At 37.3% G+C, this 26,041-nt stretch overlaps 1 protein-coding gene across 2 annotated transcripts; it reads right to left on the bottom strand.

Moving 5' to 3' along the window:
* Positions 1 to 744: 744 nt before the first annotated feature.
* Positions 745 to 25,934, bottom strand: zfand4 (zinc finger, AN1-type domain 4). Of its 2 annotated transcripts, XM_079842183.1 has the most exons (10): positions 25,508 to 25,934; positions 24,323 to 24,623; positions 17,353 to 17,428; positions 16,552 to 16,619; positions 14,612 to 14,801; positions 12,308 to 12,455; positions 8,539 to 9,621; positions 6,727 to 6,772; positions 5,024 to 5,141; positions 745 to 2,764 (listed from the first exon to the last, which is right to left on the bottom strand). In XM_079842183.1, exons 2-10 carry the CDS (start codon positions 24,504 to 24,506, stop codon positions 2,629 to 2,631), a joined length of 2,049 nt encoding a protein of 682 aa, XP_079698309.1. In that variant the 5' UTR covers positions 24,507 to 24,623; positions 25,508 to 25,934; the 3' UTR covers positions 745 to 2,628. The 2 variants fall into 2 exon arrangements, with proteins under 2 accessions (XP_079698309.1, XP_079698310.1); XM_079842184.1 differs by lacking the exon at positions 24,323 to 24,623 and having other exon boundaries at positions 25,508 to 25,517.
* Between the last annotated feature and the right edge of the window lie 107 nt (positions 25,935 to 26,041).

The raw sequence follows: 26,041 nt of genomic DNA, 5'->3' as shown, positions 1-26,041 counted from the left end.
GCAACTGCTTGAATTGCTTGTGGCTAAACACTGGTAACACGACTATCGCAGCAAGCCGACTATACTTAGGGGTAAAACCATAGACTGTAAAAAAAATATGGACGTAGTGTCCGTGACGTCACCAATCGGATTCTGAAGAGCGGTTTTGAAGCATAAAGTAGGGACGAGCTGGCCATTGCCATCTTGGCAGCGCGTCACTCCAGGATAATTGAAAATGGGCAAAGAGGCGGGACGTGGGTGGAGCTGAGGTGACGCGATGACTAACAGACAGCAGATAAATGGCTATCCACCTGTCACTCAAAGTGGCCACGCCCTTAATTATGCGGAACGTTAAGGCTTTATATAATGTAAACAAATGAGTTATAAAAAAATTCACCCCCCTCAGTTTTCATGAAGAGCAAAATTAGCCGTATAGACCAAAACCACAATTTGTACCAGGCTGTAAACATGTTTGTTTCTGCTGTAAAGTTGGGCATTTTAACATGGGGCTCAATGAGATTCTGCTCCCTTCTGGAGCCTGTCCCTAGAGGCCAGACGATGAATTGCAGTTTAAGTCACTTCCGTATTGGCTTCAAGAGAAACTGCGGGAGGTTGCCACTTGGGTAAAACGAAGTTCAAAATACGTGACCAGCAATTTACTGTTAGCGAACATCTGACACCACCCACACAGCTAAGAATAGCGGCGTTTAGATTAATGTTAACATGTGCTTTTCTTTTCAATAACAAAATAAACACAACAAAATTGAGAAAAAAAGCTAACATTTTTAATAAAGCATAAGAAATCTGATCATTGCAACGTGCATCTCTGCCATTCAGCACTCTAGTAAAGTCATGTCATGTTTATTTATATAGCACTTTATACAATAGATTGCTTAGAATCAAGCAGCTTTACCATATTAAACATGAAAAACAGTGTCAGTTTCTACTATAAAGCAGCTCTGTTCATGTTTTCACTCACGGACGTCTGACCTTGACGGACTCAACAGGACAATTGAACTGGATAAGGTTTCAGTGTGAAAGAAGGTGGAGCCTCCACACACACCTACCAATTACGTAATCTCCACCGACCAATGGTAGTACAAAGGTGTTTACCAGCCGGAGTGAACTTTTCCAGAAAACTCGCTTTGGCAAGCTGTCTCGGACTCCCAAAACAAACTCCAAATGAACTTCGTTTCAGCCTGATTTTGTTCTAAATTACGCCACATCAGTTCGTTCTTCGATTTCTCTTGAAGTATATCGGGACCTTAACGCAACTCAACCAGGCCTTGTCCCTATTTGCATATGCCTTGAACGCGAATGTTTTAAATTAGGGATACTGTGACGTACGTTTCTGGAAGAAAACTCAAGACTACAATCGGACTTTCAGGGAGTTCAGAAACAGTGCTAAGTGATATAGAGAATAACTCCCTTTGGAGAGACTTTGTGCTTTGTAACTTTACTGTTACAGTAAAGTTGAAAACGTAAAAATTCATAATAGAAGTAGTTCATATGAGTGGTTTTGCTACTCAGTCAAGATATTACACTCATCTAAATGGGTTCATAGTAGAAGTAGAATCACAACTTAGTCAAAGAAGGGGAAACATGTTAAGACAGCACTAGTAATATACTCATTCTATGGAATCCCAAACAGCATTGCTGTTATGAAGCAACTGCAACAAACACATAAATGCAACGTTAAAAAGTCATAAAAGATACAGTACAGTAGATAAAAACACAACAGAACTCAATACAGTGAAGAAAAAAAAATCTAAGGAAACACAAGGATATTTTATTAGGCTCATCACCTGACAATTACAGAAAAATGCAGATAACAACAGCTGCCTTCTGAGCAGCTTTTCAATGAAGGTACAAAAAGGATCGTTCGTCATGGCAACCAGTCAATTGTTCACATCTTATCATGCCAAGCCCTTATAAAGTTGGTTTAGAATGCTACATGGTCAAACTGCATAGTGTAGTGTGTACGGCTGATAGAGCCTATATACTTCATACTCAAAGAGAATCGAGGTTAAACAGTCTTTATACAACATGAGTATACAGTGCTTGGCATTTTCCATGATAAGAAGTGTTCGGTGGAGTGCTACTAGACAGGGGAGTAACGTATCAGAAATATAAGAAAGTTCTAATAGGAAACTTACAAAAAACAAACGGCACATAGTTCAAGCACACCGTCACCCCCCACCCCAGTACAGAACCCAATCTCCACAAGAGATATTCAGCATTACTAAAGTGCATCTCTGCAAGACTTGTCATGAAAAGTGATTGTTGGTTCTATTTCAAAAAACGAAACACACAGAAAAACATGTAAATAGATATACGTAGTTGTGTATTTTGCTTATTTAAAAGTATATTACTTATTTTTAAAAGTTTGTTCGTATTATAGAAATGCTTTTAGAAACTATTTACATGCAGGGTTTGAAGTAATCTATAGACAGCAAACATGGGTGTGTTTTGCAAGGCAATGGGCTATTGAGCTAATGAGCGAGCACTGGTTTTCCCTTTTGTTTGTTTTTTAACTACTCTATTTTTAAGCAAACATGGTGATAAAAGCACAGATTGGTGATCAAAGTTTTCACTCTTTTAATAGTGGATGGATACCATGTCTCTTTTTCTCTCACCCGTGCAGTGCCTTTATATTTTGGGCAGCTTTGGTGCACTTATGATGGGGTTGGTCTCCTGTAGAAAGCGCCGGCCTGCGCTTTTGTAGTCGTAGGTGCAGTCGTGGGTCTCTGAGTAGCGGTGCATGGAACAGAAGATGTTGCCACACCTTAGACAAAAATAAACATATCATTATGAGAACTGCAATAATCAGACACCCTTCTAACCAATGCTTTTGCTAAGATGTGAGAGAAAGTGCACTTCGACTATTACTTCCGCAGAGCTGAATAAATGGTGTTTGGAGTCCATCTGGATGTTCATTGATTTTCAGAATGGAACTAAAGCTATTAGAAAACTATACAGAACAAAGCCAATAGTGGGACCCAATAGAATGGTTTCTAAACATCCCACACAGAGATCGTGTATCTTATTTTCAGAAGACCATGGCTTATTTTTCCCATAAACCCGGCATAACAAACCAAAAAAATCTTGTTTATTATATATTTTTTATATTTACTGTTTACATGGTTCGTTCAGATACTGTAAAATGAAATTCCAGGACTTTCAAAGACTTTTCAAGGACTACTTTTTTGGTTTTCAAGGACTACAATCAGAGATATCACTTATCAAACAATATCTTTATCTTTCATAATCAAACAAAAAGTTAAATAGATAAAAAATAAACAAATAAAACTAAATTGTACAAATAAAGTGTAGCACATGCAATGACTGTGGTAACTTTAACCAATGAAATATACTATGACAACAATATTTCCTTATTCAAACTGATTTTCTTTTCCCCTCATGAATGTATGATTGACCTGAATAATGAAAGCTGTATCATATACTTGGATATTTATATTAGCAATACCACACTCATAGTCATGCGAAATGGACAGACAGCATTGTATCAATAACATTAAACACTTATAATTTAACAACAATAATTTAAGCGCTTTCAAGTACCTTTACATAAATATGGCTGTTTTCAAGGGTTTTCCAGGACTTAAATTTCAAAAAGTCAAATTCAAGTACTTCACTTGAAGCACCTTGTACGAACCCTGGGTTTATACTTATTATATATTGTTTATATTTACAGTCCTGGGTAGTAATTGACTATATCTAATCTGGATTACATAATCAGATTCCAAAAATGTTATATTTGTAATTAGATTATATTACATTTTAATATGACTACAGTTATATTAATGATTACAAATTATGACGACTAAATATTTAAAACATGGCAGTAACACAGAACATAAAAATGTGTCGATTGTTTTTATTTAAAATGTTACATATTTAGGGTTTAATTCATTATAATTTTTTCATTAACTTACAAACACCCTGCAGTTCCTTTGCAAACCCCAGATTTGGGAAGCCCTGATCTTATGTAATGTTTAATGCACTTCATTTTGTTGATGACAAAATGTCTATATTATTTTTTTAATTATTTTAATTTTTATAAATCACTATAGTACAAGATTATGACATTCAAATATAAGTGTTAATGCTAACAAGTTAATGCTAAAAGATGGGGCTGTTGAATGCATGAATCTGATTGGTTGACGAATGTTCTAAGGTGTGCAATTAGTGCAAATGCATTAGACTGCTATCAATGAATCAAGCCTCCGTTACTAGCTCTAAAATTATGTTTTGAAATAAGCAACGGAGGCTTGGGATAAGATGGATTTTGTTGATACTGATTTAATCTAAATGGTAACAGCCATTTAGTGTCTTATTATTATTTTAAATGAATTTATGGATCAAATTAATTTTTTTTTTTACAAAAGATGATGTTTTATATTAACACATACATTACAAAAATGAATTCGATGAAATCAATTTAAGGGGGCAAATATCACAAATATGCTGATTTAAGTAAGAACAAATAGAACTGATGAGAATATTGCTTCAGAATAAATTACATTTACACCACAGAAAAAAAATTCTGTCCCGACAAGTGACTTTTTTTATGAATGACAAGCACATGACAAGGCTTAATGTTGAGCCCTGATGCTGATTCGGTGCTTATTAGAGAGAGAGACAAATTGTTTTGCACAAAAATGATAAGCACTATTGAATTTTTTAATCAGTTTAGCTGGAGAGAATAACAGGCACAGCTTTCTGATTAGTCCTTTGCAAAGATGCATCATATAAGACTTTTCCTCATTCGAAGCTTTAGGCCAACATACAGAGAAACTGAAGTCACAGATGGTGTTATTAGCAATACTGATGTATGACATATATGAGAACTACCGCCACCTCTGAACAGACATAGCTTTGTCTTGTTATGTCAAGTACACACACTCCAAATTAAGTGCATACTGTACCTCCGTTTAAGATTACAGACACACGTTAAATACCCTTATGTGAAGAAATAAAAAAAAACTCATATTGAGGGATACGTAGAAAGAATGCACTGTACCTGCATTCATAGCTGGTGGCTAAACCAGTCTTCTTCCCACACAGGAAGCAGTGCTTTGAACTCTTTTTCTTTGTTCCAGTGGGAGCCTTCACAGGGGGCAAGTGATGTGTTGGAGTGCCTAAACCAACATTTCCACATACACAGACAATCACAGGAATTGAACAAGAGAGACAATCACAACAACTGTAAAATATGAATTCAAAGGGGAAAAACTACACATGTACCTTCAACACCTCGGAAAGCAACGGAAAGACACACATTGTGACAAAATCGTGCCAAGCACTGGGGCATGAGATTGGATTTCCAGTCATGTACTTGCTGGTCTATCTATCCTGTTATTTGCCATCACTGTTGCATTTTTTAAACCAGTGACAATCTGAGATGTGACAGAACATTCTGACGCTCTGAAACACTGGCGGAAAAATGTCAGGGAACATTTCCCAAATGTACCACCTGTTGCAAAACCATTATCAAGGCTCGTAAGTGCACAATCATGCAGGAAGTCTCTCTAAGCAACAAACGTCTGAGTGAAGATGTGCTTCTGTTTTGTGTGTGATATCGCATGCATGCTTTTGTAAACGTGATCATGTGAATATTTATCTATGCGACAGAGTTGTGGTGTTTGTTTCCCGTTTCTTAGTTTCAGTCAGCAGTTATTCTCTGCTCTTTATGAGGATATTTAAAAGCCTGTAAGACAATGCAGAGCAACAGAACTCAACTGCACGCACGCTGGAAGAAGTAGAAGAAGATGAGTTTAAGCGATCTATGCCGTGTTGTACTTACCAACACAATCATAATCTTTGAGAGATATAGTAAAGGTGAGTGCATGTACGAACAAGTTCTCCGTTTAGGATTAGAACGAATTCAACCCAAGCGCTCTTTGGTGATGTGCATGATTACATTACTGTTGATCATCTGTCCATCATCGTATAAAGCCCGCCCTGACTATTTGATTGGTCTGAACAGCTCTGGCTCGAGAATAGTTGCTCCACAACGGATCAAGTCCAGACCGAACTTCCAGACCTCAAATGTTGTGGGCGGGGCTAAGTTCGGCTGGCATCCAGGCTAGATGTAACCTCTCTGTGTGCGAGTGATGTATCTGTGTTTGCGCTTCAATGTAAACAGCGTATTAATATAGAATGGTGATTAAACTGACTTGGAACTACAAGTGCATGAAACTGTTTTATTGCACACCTTCCAGCCAATCAGAATCGAGTATTCAAAAACACCATTGTATAAAACGAGGCTATTTCTTAAAAAAAAAAAAATCTGACTGACCCCAAATTTTTGAACGGTAATGCATAAATAGGCCATGGTAAAAAACTATTTATTTCTTTTGTTAAAAATCTGACTGACCCCAAATAAATCACACGCTCAATCCAAGTTGAACATTCATACTTAACTAGAATGGAGGCAGCTATAAACTCAGAAGTTTCAGAAACAAGTGACATATGCAGCATGACATTAAAGCAGTGGCCTGTGGATTTATAGATGGGTTTCACAAGCCTGAGGAAGAAGACAGGTGTAAAACTGAAGCAGTGACGAGTGGAAAAGTGTGACAAACGGCCAAGGCTTGCCACAAATGACATTACTCTCAACAACAAAAAAAGTTTCTCAGTGATATGGGGCAGCAGCACTGTGAGATGGTGTTCTGAATGGTTCATTTCACATGAACAGCACACTGTTTAAGTCAAGCCACTCACCTAATCTCTTTATTGAACTGGAGAGGCCGCTTGATGAGCTTGACGGCTGCAAAGACAAGATTTTGTGTGATAAAGCGTGTGAGAATGATGCAGCACTATTCTCATTAGCTCAAATGCCAAAATTAATGAATCGCACTTGTAATCTGCCTTGCATGGTGTATAATGTGCAGCAAGCGTCTTTCGTGACAGCATGACAGCATTCGCATGTCATTTTGAGTTAAAGGGTTCACCCAAAAATTTTAATTCTGTCATTAATTACTCACCCTCATGTCGTTCCAAACCCGTAAGACCTTCGTTCATCTTCGGAACACGAAATAAGATGTTCTGGATGAAATCCGAGAGATTTCTGAACCATCCATAGGCAGTAATGTCATTGCAACTTTCAAGGCACAGAAAGGTAGTTAAGACATTGTTAAAATAGTCCATGTGACTCCAGTGGTTCAACCTTAATGTTATGAAGTGACAAGAATAATTTTGTGTGCAAACCCCAAATATGACGTTGAGAATGAGAATGACGTTGAAGAGAAGAGATTGTTGAATAAAGTTGATTTTTTCTGCGCACAAAAAGTATTCTTGTCACTTCATAAAATTAAGGTTGAACCACTGGAGTCACATGGACTATTTTACTGACGTCTATACAACCTTTCTGGGCCTTGAAAGTTGCAATGACGTTGTTGCCTATGGATGGTTCAGAAATCTCTCGGATTTCATCAAAAATATCTTCATTTGTGTTCCGAAGATGATCGAAGGTCTTAAGGGTTTGGAACGACATGATGGTGAGTAATTAATGACAGAATTTTCATTTTTGATATTAAAATTAATTTGTACAATAAAATAATCAAATAAAATGAATACAATTTAAATATTAATAATTTAAATAAAATAATGTAAATTAATTATTAAAAAGGATAGCTCTTAAACTCTTAAAAGGATAACCAATTAAACTGTGCTTGATGTTACACCTCTTAATAGGGCGGATCGATTATGATAAAAATCATAATCTCAATTATTTTGGTCAATATTGTAATCGCGATTATTTAACACAGACATACAATATTAACACGATATATGACCTGACAACAGGATATGACGAAACCTTCTACGAGAGATTTACTTCACTATATTTTGCTGGAAATAAGGTTGCTATGATATCAAAATTTTAGATACCACAATTTCACAATCCTCTATATCAATTTCGACAAGATTTTCCATATAAAGAGCTTGTGAGATTGTTATTCCACTGTTCTCATTAGCTGAAATGTCTAATCTGTCTTGCATGGTGTATAATGTGCAGCAGGCATCTTTTCGTGACAGGACACATGCTCTACTTGTAGCACTAATTTGTTTGACAGCGTTTACACGTCATATTGTGAAGTGAAGTGACGTGTGGCCAAGTATGGTGACCCATACTTGGAATTTGTGCTCTGTATTTAACCCATCCAAGTGCACACACACAGTAGTGAACACACACACACTATGAACACACATAGTATGGGCAGCCATATTACTGCGGCGCCCGGGGAGCAGTTGGGGGTTCGGTGCCTTGCTCAAGGGTCTCACCTCAGTCGTGGTATTGAGGTTGGAGGAAAGCGCTGGTTACTCCCCCACCAACAATTCCTGCCGGACCTGAGACTCGTTACCCGCAACCTTCCGGTTACAAGTCCGACTCTCTAACCAATAGGCCACGACTGCCCCATATAGAGTTAAAGCAAACACGTTTCCCCTTACATCCCACTGCGATCAAATGACCATCAGCTTTTTGAATCTGTATATCTGTAAAAGCAGAAGCAGAAGTCAAGGCTGCAAACTCACCGTGTAGCCAGCTGTTCTCTGTAGGGGTGAGATCCTCCTCAGCAGGTCTTCCTGCAACAGATGGATGTTGGTTGGTAGGGGGGCGGTTGTAGCACATAACCTGCCCAAAGAATAAGGTCCTGCCAAGGCGTCTTGACCTCCGCTGCCAGCCAGGGAGGCCAGAAGCTCTGCGTTGCTCACCGATCCCAATGGCTCTTTAGTCGCTTTATTGGCCATCTTTGTAATACCCCGGGCCTCGCTTTTGGAAATCACCTCTGAGCGCTTGTCGACTTTGAGCCCACATACAGATGTGGTCCGTGAGGGGGAGCCGACCGGAAGCGACGGGCTGTTGCTGGTTCTGAGGAGAGCATGGGCTGGACTGGGCTGCATGGCGGAACCCGTAAACTCAAAGTGCTGCGGTATGTGAGGAGGAGCGAGGGGGTCCCCGGCGAGGTGCAGGTCAGATTGGGATGCCAGCCTCCAGTTTGAGTTGATGGCTTGGGAAAGAAGAGGAGCTGCGGTGTTGGGTTCCGGCATAGTTATAGAGTTCAGACCTGGCTCTCGCTGAGTGGACACGTCCAGACTCAGGGGCTCAGGAAGATGGAAGGGAACAGCTTTGGGCGGCTCCATCACAGCAGAGTTCTCGGTTACCGTTAGTCTGTCGCTCTGGAGATCGACTTCATCCTGAACTCCAGGGCTGGACAGAAGAGATACAGGTGGGTACACACAGTCTCGCATGACTTTAGGCCCTCTCATATCCAGTCTGGACAATTTGGGAGGGAGTCTGATCTTCCTGGGCACTGGATTATCCCATGGTTCCTCAGCCTGAAGCATATATATGCCCGAAGCTGCAGAGGAAGGATGAGCACGGCTTGAGGAAGTAGGACTTGAGAGAGAAGCAAAAGGTTGGCGGGAGGTGCCAGCAGCAGGGGATGAAACTGCAGGTTGCTGCTGATCTCCGATCGGAGGTAGATGTGTTGACGAGGCGTGGCCTATCTGAGGAAGGACACGAAACATTCGGTGGTGTCGGGCAGATCCAAGTGAACCGCTACAGGGCCTCGGACCCACTGGAGGTCTGACTTTTAATTTAGCAGTCTTCTTGGGCTGACAAAGACACAAGAAAACAATCAAACACATATCATGCCAAAGAAGGCACATAAACAGAGAAGTTTTGATGCATTTCTTTGTGATCAGGAGTGGGCGGTGTGACCAAAACCGTATAGCGGTATGAGCTACTGTAAAAATATTTCTCATATAAAGTCATTTTTTCCAAGCAATTCAGTGGACAAATTAGCGATGCATCAATATAAAAATTCTGGCAAATACAGATAAGCTAATAATTAATTTTAGTTATGGTCAATAAAAAACAGTTGCAGATATTAAATGTGTAATATTTATAATTTTGTCTAAATAAATAAAAGATGAAACACTAAAAACAAAAATCAACTGCTTTAAATGCTACACACACATTATTATGTACGGTTTGCATATTTAATGCATATTTATTTTGAGATTTACTAAAGATTACATTTAAGATTGTTATTAAATTATTAGTGTTTTTTTTAAGGTTGGATGATAGCAAAGGTAATCACAATGTAAAAATAGGTGACCAGCATGCACGATTGAATATCCAATACCGATAGCAATAAATAAAAACTCTAATATTGGCTGATAACCAATATGGTACAAATATATTGTGCATCCCTAAAAATAGTTCATATTATAATAACTATGTGGTATGTGCAGGGTTCCCACTCTTGTTCAGCAACCATTTTCCAGTACTTTTCCAGGATATTTCCAATTTTACTAAGGCGGGAATCAATTTCTCATCAATTTTCCAGGTTTTCAAGGTTTTCCAGGACAAGTGGGAACCCTGTAATGACTATTACTGGATAATCCTGTGAACATTTTTTAAACTTGATGCATGCAAACCAAAATATATAATTTAAAGTCTGGAATCAGTGCAAACATAGCTTTACAAAAATCTTAATTAATGTCATCATAATAATTTTACAATAAATTAATCAAATAAAACTATTACAATTAATATTAGTTTATTCATCAAATATTAATAAATTATTGCTGAAATGCTCTAAATTATTTTTGTACACACATCTAGTCACATTGTAAAATTAAATATAGAGCATCAGTTGAATCCTACCTAATGTGTCAAGTTGCGATATTGCTTGTAACTGTAACCAATTAAGCTGTGCTTCAAGGGTTAGTTCACCCAAAAATGAAAATTCTGTCATTAATTACTTACCCTCATGTCGTTCGACACCAGTAAGACCTTTGTTCATCCTCGGAACACAAATTAAGGTATTTATGTTGAAATCCGATGGCTCAGAAAGGCCTCCATTGGCAGCAACGAAATTTACACTCACAAGACCCATAAAAGCTTCTAAAGACATTGTTACAAAATCCATCTCACTACAGTGGTTCTACAATAATTTTATGAAGCGACGAGAATATTTTTTGTGTGCAAAAAAACATTAAAATAACGACTTTATTCAACAAGTTCTTGTCTTCCGCCTGGGCCTTTGACGTGAACTCACAAAGCACCACGACGCATAATTAATGACAGAATTTTCATTTTTGGGCGAACTAACCCTTTCATGTTAAACCTCTTAATACATTAAATAATTTCTATGATATTGACAGGAGCAATGCATACAGTACATAAACATGCAAACTTAAAGGGATAGTTCACCCAAAAATGAAAATTAGCCCGATTTACTCACCCTCAAGTCCTCCTAGGTGTATATGACATTCTTCTTTCAGACAAATAAAAGCAGAGTTATAGCAAAAAAGTCCTGGCTAATCCAAGCTTTATAATGGCAGTAATTGTTGCTCTGTTTTTGAAGTCCATAAAAATGCATCTGTCCGTCAAATAACATGTTCCACACGGCTTCCAAACATGCGTTTGTGTAAGAAAAATATCCATATTTAAAACTTTATAAAGTAAAGTTCCGGCCGATCGCAAAAGTCTTGAAAGTGCCTTCTCGGAGTTCAAGATGCGTACACGACGTCTGACGAGCATAACTGGTCGCGTAAGCCTTTGAACTTCAGAGGCACTTTCAATACTTTTTCCATAAACTGAATAAGGAAGGCAATCGGCCAAAACTTTACTTTATAAAAAATATAGACATTTTTCTTACACAAACGCATCGATTCACTTCAGAAGGCCTTCATTAACCCTCCGGCAGCCGTGTGGAGCATGTTATTTGATGGACAGATGCATTTTTATGGACTTCAAAAACAGAGCAACAATTACTGCCATTATAAAGCTTGGATTAGCCAGGACTTTTTTAATATAACTCCAATTTTATTCGTCTGAAAGAAGAATGTCATATACACCTAGGATGACTTGAGGGTGAGTAAATCATGGGCTAATTTTCATTATTGGGTGAACTATCTATTTAACTACGGTACAAATGTAAGCATAAACAGCAAAGGTTTCCGAGATAGATAAAAACAAAATACCTTCGACTAAGACATGTCTACTGACAACTATGCATATTTGAGTGTGAATAATTAACTTCATGTACCAATCTGCTGAGCTAGTGGTTATTACTGCGGCAGTTAATCAGACACTGCGTGGGATTGGCGACACTCCCTCAAGCCACCTGGAGAACTGCGCGCACTTCCATACTGCTCCACTGACAAATCTAATCAGATGTGTTTGACAGTAAGGGGGTTCATGCACTTGAGGATAAAATGATATTGCTAGAATATATGGAGGAGGCAAAAAGAAAGATGAATAGGACTTCTAGTCCGCCTATTTTGTTACCTTTTTGTTAAGGTTCATATTCTCCATCTTGGCCTTGAGCAGCTTCATCTTGCTCATTGTGATGGAGTTCTCCAGTGTCTGCTGTTCTGAAGATGCACTCTCTGATTCTTCCTCCTCCTCCGTGTACACATTGTGTACCGAGGCACCGCTGAAACAAGCACATGCGAGGACGAACTCTTAGATTATTTGTGGTTAACAGTGCTGCTTATTTTCATTATGCTGCACTGGGTGAAAACACATTTTACAGTGTTATTAAAGTGCTCCTATTATGCTATTTTAAAGGTTCATAATTTTGTTTTGGAGGTCTCCTACAATAGGTTTACCTTGCACATCTAATTTCCCAAAGAGACTGTTTCGTTTGAAGATTCAGTCTCTCTAAACCCTTTCTTTAAGTGAGCCTACTCTGATCCCAACAGACTTGGCTGTCTGACCTGCATTTTTATCCACAACTCACACGTTAAACAAATTTAACTAGCTTGATACAGATGGATCACTCAAATCAGAAAGAATGTAAAGGTTATGATGATGACGGTGATGGACATGAGCGGGATATTATAGTTCAAGGATTTTTTTTGTACCTTCTACATACTGAATATGATCGAGTGAAAGCACATTTTAAATAGGTAGCACTTATTCACACACATACAATCATTCTCTCTAATGCATTCAAAAAAAAAGTAATCTTACAGTAATTATCTGCTTACAGTTATCTGTATCTGATTTTGAATGAGCAGAAATCTGTAAAGTAGTGACCCATAGATAAAATAACTGATGAAAACATACTATTTTCATCTTTCCAAACAAAATTTGCACTAATGCTGATAAAGCCTAATAAGCTTGGCATGTCGTAGTACACTAGTGTTCCAATAAACCAGGTTTTTTCATTTAATGTATGTTATAAACCGAACTTTTGTGATATTGCAGAGCTTACTTACTGCACTTGCATACAGAGTAGTGCTGTCAATCGATTAAAAAAATTAAATAGATTAAATCATACATTTTTTCTGTGATCATTTGTGATTAATCGCAATTAAAAATACTTACGTTTTTACGTGTTTATAATGTAATAATTTCACTGTTAATCTCCAAATTAATGTAGAAAAAACATAAAGAGAGTACATTTTAAATATTAGTTTGATGGCATCTTTTTATGAATGAAGGCCAGGATTACTGATACTAATACTGATACTGATGTCTCTATGAAATTGATTTTCCCTTCCATTTTAAACATTAATTATAGCCATTCAAATTTACAGTGTAATTGAAAGCTATCCATTTTTAATTTGGGTGAACTTAAAACAATCCTCACATAAGCCCGTAATAAATGTTGTATTTACCTGTGCACACACGTCCCATTTTCTCTTTGAATTAATTTAAGACGTTATGTAACTCATTTAAGACTGCTCTTATGAGGGTACTCGACAAAACGGACATTTGGCATAATTCTGTGTGTTATTGTTTGGTCAAGCATGAAAGAAAACTCGATTCTGGGGCACTGTTTGTGCTCATGATACTGCCGCGCGTCTTTCTGTGTGTTGTGTGTGTGTGACAGAATATTCAAAGACAGCCTGTTCCCTTTTGAATGGTTGAAAAGCATTTGCATGAATAAGAGCATGATCATAAAATGTAACACTAGCTAAAGGAAGACGGAAAAAACAGATGCTGTGTTAATTGACTTAAACCGGATGCGTTATGCGTTAACGTAGACAGCACTAATACACAGTGATGCGAACAGGGGCGATGGTGTCGGTTGGTGCTCTTCATCCATGCAAAGTGCATTTGTACCACAAAAAATAGTCAACATGTCGACAACACGAACCAAACTCTTCCAGGCCTCGGCTACAACTGCATTGTCAAAGTAGACGGAGTTCATGGGCAGCCAATGAAGACCATAGGCTGGCACTATGCAAATTTGTTACATTGTTATGTAGGTATGTAACAGGAAGTGAGACTGGAATTGCTGACGACTTTATCTGTCTAGGTTTTGATCTTTAAAACTTTGCAGTCCTTTTACTTTAACAAGTAGCTATTTTACACGCTACATGAAAGGTAATATTTGAAAAAGGATAATAGGGGTACTTTAAATGATTAATTTTGGAACTCCATTTGGTGATGCTAGATAAGCAGACGTCACAAACTGTGAAGTTTGCAAGTAAATGCTGATGCATATCTTCATTAGTAGAACAAGATGACACATGAAATATGTAGTTCTGAAACATCTGCTTTTATCTAAAAAAAAAAAAAGGGAACCAGAGTGCAGTGTGGACGGAGCTGTTCCTCTTTTTTCTCTTCTTTTGAACTGACCTTAATGATTCAGACACAGGTGTGAGTGTTCCATCTCCCCTATCCACCACTCGGAAGAAATTGAGCTGATCTCCCTCACGGTACACCAGGAAGGTGACCTGTTTATTAGGCAGAGACTTTTCCCACATCTCCTCTCTTCCGGCATCAAGGCAGTCAGCGATATCCCTCACTGAGTCATCTGTCACTGTCACTGCAGGTAACGAGAAGAAACAAGATGCAGGTCATACTAATCAATATCAGATTGTTAACTAACTGTGTGCCTGCACACCTCCTGGAATGGTAATGAGCAATTGTTCTTGTTTTGTTTGACGTCAAAACCATTGCACAGTGGCACATTGGAAGGATTAGAACGTTGCAACAAACCCAGCTTGCACTGAACTGCTGCAGGCCTGTACTGCGGTATCACTAGTCAAAGCCAATCATAAATCGTTTCAGTGGTTACCCCATTAAATACTCATGTGGTTTGGACAGTTGCAGAACATTTCCGGTGTTGCATTTCATATCAGCATCTTAAGAAAACAATGCCGAACAGCGATTGCAAACACTTTAACTTGAGTGTTGAATAGACTTTAATATATTTGTAGTATATTTTTAAAGATTAACTCTTTAAATTCTGACATACAAAAAAAATTGTCAAAAGAAAACATAAGAGACAAATAGAAGATTAGAAACTTAAAAATCAAATCAAACTGTAAAAGAAGAAAAATATATATTTTAGTGCTGTCATAGATGAATCGCATCCAATATAAAAGATCATAATTACATAATATATGTGTGCATTGTGTATAATTATTAAGTGTATATAAATACGCGCACATCCATGTATATATTTAAGAAACATTTTTTATATTTATATATAAAATATTTCTATTTATATATAATATAAATTATATAAATATATATACAGTATATACATGCAAATATTTCTTAAATAAATATATACATGAATGAGTGAGTGTGTATTTATATACATAATAATTATACACAGTACACACACACACATATATTATGTAAACATTAACTTTTATTTTGGATGCGATTAATCACATTTAATCAATTTGACAGCACTAATTTAAATATTAAACATATTACATATATTTTGCATATTTGTATTTGATATATCAGGCTTTAATGGTCTTTATTTTTCAGAAATCTAATTTTCAATGCATCTTTGAAGCAACTTTTTTTTTTTTTTCTTTGTGGTACAGTTTCAGCGCCAACAAAGGATGAAACCAGGTTAATAACAAATAATTTATTTTTATAAATAAATATCTTTTTTTTTTAATGCATCTTAATGATCTTATTGTGAACATTTCATCAATGCATGTGTTTTTAGCTTCTCTCTCTTATTTAGTCAGCTTAAACCCCACCCCTTTCTAAAAATCGACTGCAAGTTTGCATTCAGATCATCATCTGTCGCCATCCAATCAACGACAGATGGATAGAACCAAGTCCGGCCCAACATTTTTTTCCCCTATAATCATTTCACTCGGATGTACGTCACAATACGGAATAAATTATCTGATGCTACTTACGTTACATTGCAACTTTCCCATCTACTTCCTGATGAGCATAAATAACCCTTTGTTGGGGAAGGTATTGATAATGTTAATGATGCAGAAGCCTTAGAAAGCAATGTATGAAATATGATACATACAGCTTTATAGAGTTAAGACAACCAGAGCAGATCTATGATGATATTTCCACAGATAGAGCTTCAGATCAATGATGTTAATCTCAAATATATGCAAATCTGGGGTTTCCAAATGCACAGTGTGAAATTACTCAGGATTTGTTACCCAGGGCAAAGTACTAAAGTAACAGTGTGGAATAAAGACCAAGAAAAGGCAGGAATCAGGATTACATTAACCAGGGGTTCAGAATGACAGGGTTAACAACACTTTCAACAGTGAAAATCCCAGTTGGTGGTGGAAACGCACCTCGTCTGGTGTTTACAGGCCCTCCCCTCATGGCGAGCACCAGCTTGAGAGTGCAGCCCTCTGTGATGCTGAAAACACAAGCATAGGAAAACTCAGAGCATGCAGTAGCACGAGAAACCCAAAACCGCTACTACAGTCTGTACAGTTCTGCCTTTATAAATATTTGCTTCACTTTACATTTGAAGCACAATGAGTGCCATCCAGCCACACAATATCTTCCCAGAAAGTCTCCATGTGGAACATTAACTGACAAGAATTTATAACAAATCCACCATCTGTGACCTCCAGACTGAGCCAGTCTGCTCTTGAAAGAAGTGGCTGCATTTAAAGGAATATCTCACCCAAAATGCAAATGTGCCCATTATATTTACTCACCTTCATGTAGTTCCAAACCCTTTCATATGGTTTTCTTTCTTTCATGGAACATAAAAGGAGATGTTTTTTGAAGAACGTCCAAGCTGTTCAAGAGCAAATAAGATTTGAGAACCGTGGCGGAGAGGCTTTCAGCGAATAACAACTTAAATATCACTCTGTTCCTCACACATAGCTATCGTACGGTTTCAGAAGACGTCGAATATAGAGTATGAGTCATATGGACAACTTTTTGTCAAAATATGCTTTCATTTCACAGAAGATTCCACAAGGGTTTAGAATGACCTAGAGTGATTAAATGATTGCAAATTTTTTCATGATGCATCAGTGACCTTGCCAGGTTCAGTGGACCATGTGGTAGTTGAGCTTACTTCCTGTAATATAACATTTTGTTAAATGTTTGTTTGATTTGTAAAGCAGAAAACTCACCTGTAATCGTGTAAGCAGTATTCATCTTCAAGCTCCATACCATTCCAAATCAAATGCTGCTGAGAGACCGGGATGCCTGTGACAAAAGACATGTCATAAGAGGAGTATGTATAATACAAACTATAAAAAAAAAAACATTCAACCACATGCACAGGGCAAGACAAAGCAATTACGTCATCTAACAGCATGTCTGAAAAAAGAACAAACAAAAGAGCAACTGTAGAATTGAACGGGGGCATGAGGGGAACATCTGATTGCAGTTAATGGTTGACCAAATGGAATGTTTCTGAACTGCAATCTTCCGAGGGAAATAGAATAGGCAGAGAAAATAACATCTGGTCATTGACATCTTAAATGTAATAAAAATCAATGTCCAGTGACATTCAGAACTTGGACTCTTGAGACTTTACAAACACTATTCATTTAGACAGGCACAGATTTCAAGGATAACTAAAATAAAGATGTCCTTTTGGTTCAATATTGAGGCCTTTTGTTTAGGTGTCATCGACATTTCGTAAACATGGGTTAGTTTGAAAACTGTAAACCAAATGCAGAGATTAGTAAACCCACAAAAACTTCTTGTATTTAAATGTACTAGAATTAGATTTGAGAGTTACAGCCATTCAATCCGACTAATTTGAAGAAAAAAAATGTCATATGGCGCACTATTTTTGCACCTTATGGTGCTTTTTGTCCTTTTTTTAGAGCTTGATAGCTTCCATTCCCATTTTAAGAGAAATTAGAAAATTAGTTTAGAAGAACATAAGGGTACGTGATTACTGACCTTTCATTACTGGTTAATTTATTCCTTTGAGATTCACAGAATGTAAACTAACATTCAAAAGATTTAATTTGTTTTTGAAAGAAGTCTCATACTCAGTCAGCAAGGCTGCAGTTATTTGATCAAAAATACAGTAGCAACTGACATTGTGAAATATTATTACAATTTAAAATAACTGCTTTCAAATTTTAATATATTAATTATAAGTAATTTATTACTGTTATGGCCAAGCTGAGTTATCAGCAGCCATTACTCCTGTCTTCAAGTGTCACAAGATCCTTCAGAAAGTTTAAAAAGAACAGCATTTATTAGAAATAAAGATCTTTTGTACATTATAAATGTCTTTTGTGTTGTTGACGTGACATGATGGCATTTTCACTGTCAGATAAAAATGAATATAATTAATATTGTCATAATTTAAAATGCAGTAAATGGTTAAAAATTTCTTTGTCTTACATGGACCTATTGATAAAAAAAACTGCTTTTTTATTAGATTTTTTTTACATTTTTGAGCCAAATCTCAAAATTGTCCTATGGTGTGACTGTATCAAGCATGATTAAATACATTTCAACTTTAATAAATTAAAAAGAAAAGCATACAAATGTTAATAAATAGCTCAGGCATAATTTTACAAGTGTCTAATTTTTTTCATCCATGTATTTCTAAAAGCGTAGGAACTTAATACATTTTGTCACTGAAAACCATGTCCTCCGGTCCTGATTTTAAATCAGGCAATTCCACTGACAAGTTTAATTCGTTGAAGGACCCCATTCAAGGTCATATTACTGAAGTCCCCTGTGAAGCCCATGACATGTGCACATGGTAAGTTTTTGTCACAGAACTGTTCAAATATTTAACTTTTTTGGAACCACTATAAAAGTGTTAAGTTTTGTTGTCCTTTGGTGTGACTCCCCTATATTCCTAATTGTTGCTATGTCACACCAAATAACACATTTCAGTAAAAATGTTCAAAAACAGTGCAAGAATTGACAAAGTTAGTGGCCCCTTATATTTTCTCAAAAATCTGACTTCACACTACATAATAATATGTATTTTTTCTTAAAAAGTTTTTACTGCATGTGTCAACTACCCCTTTACTGTCACTTTTCATCAATTGAGTGCACCCTCCTTGCTGAATAAAACAATTAATATCTTTTTCAAAAAAAAACTATTTGAACAGTAGTGTAAGTTTTAAGGATAAAGCTTAATGTGTCAAGTATGCTCCTATTTATTCATGGCTGGTGAGTGAGACAGGACAGAGGACATTAAACCAATGATGTTAATGGTGTGGAAGGGCTAATGTTATTAGCTAACTAATGTTTGTTAATTATGGGGAATCCTATAGAAATGTTGATAGAACCATTTAGTTAACTTGTTCTTTAATCAGAGGTTTTGAGTCATCACAAATGACCAATTAGACCAAGGAACATTTAACTATTAATATACTGAAACAACTGAATCAATTCAAAAGAATCAATTATGTAAAGGAAATAAAGCAGGGTGACTCAGCCAGCAGCAGAGCAAATATGACTCAGATCTGCCCCCCTGTGTACACAAAATAAATCAAACATCATGTCACCTCTAGATCTGGCAAATATCACAGTGGTCAGGAAATAAATAACACAAGAAAGCACCATATATGTCTAAAATTGCTTTATAACAACCTATTTCAAGGTCATTATTCTCGTTCATTTTTAGGACCGTGAATGCAAACGTTGCTCCAGGACATAAAGATAAGCTTACCACTTCAATTTTTCAGACGTTTGCACTGGCCTGTGATTAAGCGAAGAGATGTGCCTTTATCGAGTGTAAAGTGCAATAAGACACCAGAACGCACCCATGCAACACAAAACTGGTGTCCGTTCCCAGAAGGGGTAGTTTTCTAGACAGGATTAGTGAGGAGTGACAGTTAGAGTGGTTAGTGTGTGTGTGTGTGTGTGTGTGTGTGTGTGTGTGTGTGTGTGTGTGTGTGTGTGTGTGTGTGTGTGTGTGTGTGTGTGTGTGTGTGTGTGTGTGTGTGTGTGTGTGTGTGTGTGTGTGTGTGTGTGTGTGTGTGTGTGTGTGTGTGTGGCCTGCTCACTGTTTAGAGTGTCTAATCTTTAATCAGAAGTAAAAAAAAACATTTCATATTAAAATCTGGATCTCCTCAACATATCTGTCTCATACTTCTTTATGCAACTGGATTTTTTTCGGACGCTTGTTTCCGCCACAGAATAAAGTAATTGGGTTTTTTATCTCACAACTCTGACTTTTTTCCCCCTCACAATTGTACGTTTATATTTCACAATTCTGACTTTTTTTGTCTCAGACGAGACAAAAGTCAGAAATGAGAGATAAAAATGAGCAATTGCAGGGGAAAAATAAATTTACAATTGCGAGTTATAAAGGCCGAATTACAAGATATATTGCAATTTTGAGCCAAAAGTCAGAATTTAAAAAATCTAAATCAAAAATCAGATAAAAATTTGCAATTGGGAGTTATAAAGTCTGAATTACAAGATATATTGCAATTCTGAGGCAAAAGTCAGAATTACAAGAGATAAATTCACAATTATGAGATATAAAGTCAGAATTAAGAGATACACTCACCTAAAGGATTATGAGGAACACCATACTAATACTGTGTTTGACCCCCTTTCGCCTTCAGAACTGCCTTAATTCTACGTGGCATTGATTCAACAAGGTGCTGAAAGCATTCTTTAGAAATGTTGGCCCATATTGATAGGATAGCATCTTGCAGTTGATGGAGATTTGTGGGATGCACATCCAGGGCACGAAGCTCCCGTTCCACCACATCCCAAAGATGCTCTATTGGGTTGAGATCTGGTGACTGTGGGGGCCATTTTAGTACAGTGAACTCATTGTCATTTTCAAGAAACCAATTTGAAATGATTCGAGCTTTGTGACATGGTGCATTATCCTGCTGGAAGTAGCCATCAGAGGATGGATACATGGTGGTCATAAAGGGATGGACATGGTCAGAAACAATGCTCAGGTAGGCCGTGGCATTTAAACGATGCCCAATTGGCACTAAGGGGCCTAAAGTGTGCCAAGAAAACATCCCCCACACCATTACACCACCACCACCAGCCTGCACAGTGGTAACAAGGCATGATGGATCCATGTTCTCATTCTGTTTACGCCAAATTCTGACTCTACCATCTGAATGTCTCAACAGAAATCGAGACTCATCAGACCAGGCAACATTTTTCCAGTCTTCAACTGTCCAATTTTGGTGAGCTCGTGCAAATTGTAGCCTCTTTTTCCTATTTGTAGTGGAGATGAGTGGTACCCGATGGGGTCTTCTGCTGTTGTAGCCCATCCGCCTCAAGGTTGTGCGTGTTGTGGCTTCACAGATGCTTTGCTGCATACCTCGGTTGTAACGAGTGGTTATTTCAGTCAAAGTTGCTCTTCTATCAGCTTGAATCAGTCGGCCCATTCTCCTCTGACCTCTAGCATCAACAAGGCATTTTCGCCCACAGGACTGCCGCATACTGGATGTTTTTCCCTTTTCACACCATTCTTTGTAAACCCTAGAAATGGTTGTGCGTGAAAATCCCAGTAACTAAGCAGATTGTGAAATACTCAGACCGGCCTGTCTGGCACTAACAACCATGCCACGCTCAAAATTGCTTAAATCACCTTTCTTTCCCATTCTGACATTCAGTTTGGAGTTCAGGAGATTGTCTTGACCAGGACCACACCCCTAAATGCATTGAAGCAACTGCCATGTGATTGGTTGATTAGATAATTGCATTAATCATAAATTGAACAGGTGTTCCTAATAATCCTTTAGGTGAGTGTATATTGCAATTCTGAGACAAAAGTCCAAATTACAAGAGATAAATTCCCAATTGCGAGTTATAAAGTCTGAATTACAAGATATATCGCAATTCTGAGGAAAAGAAGTCAGAATTGGAAGATATAAATTCGCAATTGCGCATTATAAATTCATAATTAAGAGATATATTGCAAGAATTACAAATTACAAGAGATAAATTCACAATTGCAAGATATAAATTCAGAATTACAATATATATTGCAATTTTGAGACAAAAGTCAAAATTACAAGAGATAAATTGACAATTGCGAGTTATAAAGTCCGAATTACAAGATACGTATATTGCAATTCTGAGTAAAAAGTCAGCATTGTAAGATATAAATTCACAATTGTGAGTTATAAAGTCTGAATTACGAGATATATTGACATTCTGAGAAAAAAGTCAGAATTGTGAGATATAAAAGTGTTCTATTGTTAATTTTGTGATGGAAGCAAGCTTCTATAGAACTGATCCCTGGAAGGAGGCAGTAATTTCTGCTCCAAATACAAAAGATAGTGAATCTAAGATTAGCCACAAAAGAAGCACATAGCAGAACTAAAACTAGGCCATTCCTCACCTGTTATCCACAGGGCTGATAAACCCATCTTTAATAAAGCTAACTCCTGCAGGGGAGAGCCAGACCTGGTGAAACTAGTGCTGTCTAACACATCAAAGAGATCCTGGGAGGAAAACCATCTCCAGTTGAGACTGGCATGTTTAAAGACCCAGTGATGTATATGGAACAGTTGGCTGGAATTGCAATGTCCCATCTCAGTTTTCTTTTCAACTCATGCTTTTCTTGTTGATTTCTCAATTACACGTGTCAACCAGGTGATATAAACTAAATTAACAGTCCTAATGTTTAAGCCCAACGTTTGCTCACGTGCAAGCCATGAGAGACAAATTACATATAGCTGTGCCCCCAAAACAAATAAAAGCTCTTCATTCAAAGAATACTAACGTTTCTCGTTCTAACAAAGCTGTTTTCAACCATGCCACGTGACGCTTTAGAGGAGCAGCAATTTTAGTTACTGAGTAATAACAATGGCAGCTTTTGATTGCAAGAGAAGAGAGAGAATCAATTTATTCTCATCCTCTGTTTTTATTGCTCATGTGTTAAACAACATGTTTCATCTGTAACTGCATGGGCGGATCACAAGCAAAATTACTGAGTGTGCTAGTTGTAAATAAACGACAGAATTAAATGAATCAGAAATAAAATCATCAGACCAGGAATACTTCTGGAATAAATCCCATCTTCAAAATTACTCATGGATATTTATTGTCTAATTGTGCTAAATCGTTATCCAACCGGCACAGACCAATTAAGGTGCATTTCTTATTAATGGATCAGTTTTTCCCTGATGAGGATTATAATGGATAAAGATTGTTTCAGATGAATGGAATGTGTGGTTATATGTGTAATGTGTAATGCATGACATGTAACTAAAACTTTTGGAGTAATCATAGAATTAGAAAACCTACAACAATATGAAATGTGAATTGACCATCCCTTTTTAAAATTGATGGTTAAACCAACACTACCATTCAAAAGTTTGGAGTCAATTGATTATTAGTATTATTATTAATACCTTTATTCAGCAAGCATGCATTAAATTGATCAAAAGTGACAGTAAAATACATGTATAATGTTTTAATACCGGCTGTTATTTTGCACTTTTGATTCATGAAAGAATCCAAATCAAAGAATCAAAGTTTTCACAAACACATTAAGCAGCACAACTGTCTGTCTTCAACATTGATAATAATAATAAGAAATGTTTCTCGAGCAGCAAATCAGCCAATTAGAATTAATTCTGGAGGATCATGTGACACTGAATACTGGAATAATGATGGTTGTTACTGTTTTTAATGAAAGTTATTACTATTTTAAAGTATTTTTAATTATAAAATATATAATTTTGATCAAAGCCTTGGTGATCAGAGAATTCAGAGACTCTTTCAAAAACATTACAAACTTTTTCTGACCTCAAACTTTCGAACGGTAGTGTATTATACACATGTTGTAGTGTAGTGAGTAACACCTCAAGCAAAAAAGTTGAATAGAGTAAAATGTCTGTACATGTATGTGTATATTCTACTTGGTTACTCTTTATATTCACTTAAAGAGTCATGTAGTGTGACCAAGCCAATATATTTCACATGATCCCTCATTAAATAAACATAAGCTCATAAAACAGCATGTATACGATACTAATTATTTAGGAGTAAGAAATGCTGTTTCATATCACAAAGTACAGAAAGCATGCGAACGTAATGAGACCAAAACATGGTGTCCAATCAAGCTTAATGTCCCTATTATATAAAAGCATCGTGCTGTGTAATGAATCAAGAGAGGACACATACCCTCCAATCTTTGAATCTTGGCCTTGACCGAGACAACCTGTTCAAACGGGGAGACGCGTAGCTGGAAGCAGGTCCCTGTCAAAGTCTCAATGAACAGCTCCATGGTCTCGCTGAAGGGCAGCTTGTAGTGCACCACGCCTACATTGTCATCATTGAAAAATGGTGGGTTTCTCTTGTCAGTCATTATTGCAAAGGACAGGGCTCAGGAAGAGACAATAATGAACCCTGCCCAAGGTGGAGGAGTGAGGGCTGAGATGCCGCCTCTGTCACAGCAGGTACACATCATGCATGGAGATTTGGGCTGTGGAGAATCACAATCTCTTTATTATACAAAGAATGTGACGGTGATTTTAGGAATGTTTTAGTTAGTGTATATACTCACTGCCCGGCCAAAAAAAGTTACTGTTTGGATTTAAATAGGCACATGCTTAATAGTCTATGATTGGATCATTATTGCAGTGATTATGTTTCTAGCATGTGATGTTTGGCAATATTTCTTCTAACCCTAATTGATGGAGTGTGTAGCTTTTCTTTTCTTTAACAACCATGTAGGAAGACACATCATGGACATATTCCAGGATGACAATGTCAAGATTCATCAGGCTCAAACTGTGAAAGAATGGTTGGGAGGGAGCATGAAAAATCATTTTCACACATGAATTGGCACCTCAAACCTTAGTCCAGACCGTAAATTCACCGAAAGTCTTTGGGATGTGCTGGAGTAGACTTTACAGAGTGCTTGACTCTTGCATTGTCAGTACAAGATCTTGACCAATATTGAAGCACCTCTTGATGGAAATACATGTTGTGATGCTAGCGACTTATTTGGCCGGGCAGTGTGTGTGTGTGTGTGTGTGTGTGTGTGTGTGTGTGTGTGTGTGTATATATATATATATATATATATATATATATATATATATATATATATATATATATATATATATATATAATGAATGAATACGCGCTTTATGCCTATTAACTTCTGATGAACAATGGTGGCTGTTTTTAGAATGTTTATTTACAATTAGTCTAAACAACAAAAAAGTACTTTTAAGGCTACAGATGGTGTTTTCCCAACTAATTCTTGTCATGAGTCGAATAATAAATGAAGTAACCAAATGTCCATTCGACTAGCTCGGTCTTTTGACTTAGATAATCGCTCCGTACATCTATTTGTCATCTTACCTTGACAGCATCAGGAGATCTGCAGGGAGGGACAGCTGGGTCAGAGAGTGTACTGGCTGATGTCCCAGCCACAACACACCCCAAAAGCTAGGTAGTTACCTCTAAAGGTAAACGCGACCGAATCTCCAAAGTCTTTGAACTGTTTCCCCGACAGAAACTTGCAATTAAATTCGCTTTAATTCTGCTTTAGTGGCTAGCGGGTTTAGCAAAGCAGCCCACCGAACTACTCGCGAATGCCGCTGATGCTTACAAATTCATCTTCCACATTTGCCGTTTCTGCACGCCAAAACGATTCCTTGTTTTTTTTTTTCCGATTCAGGAACAATAGCTTTTGTTCCGTTTTATGCGGCTCAAAGGCCCTATTAAAACAGAATACAAAAAAAGAAAACTGAAAAGGAGGCAGCCTATTGTGACGTTCTTGAATGACAGTGAGGAGAACGAATGGTATTAGCCGTTGTAGAAAAAGAGAGTCACTCGTCCAATGGTAACGCAGAGTGGGCGGGACCTTGCTCGCGACTCCCCATCCCATCTCCC

The sequence above is a fragment of the Gobio gobio genome, assembly GCF_949357685.1.
Source record: "Gobio gobio genome assembly, chromosome: 18".
NCBI lineage: Eukaryota > Metazoa > Chordata > Actinopteri > Cypriniformes > Gobionidae > Gobio > Gobio gobio.
This window is presented reverse-complemented; position numbering and strand designations above follow the sequence as displayed.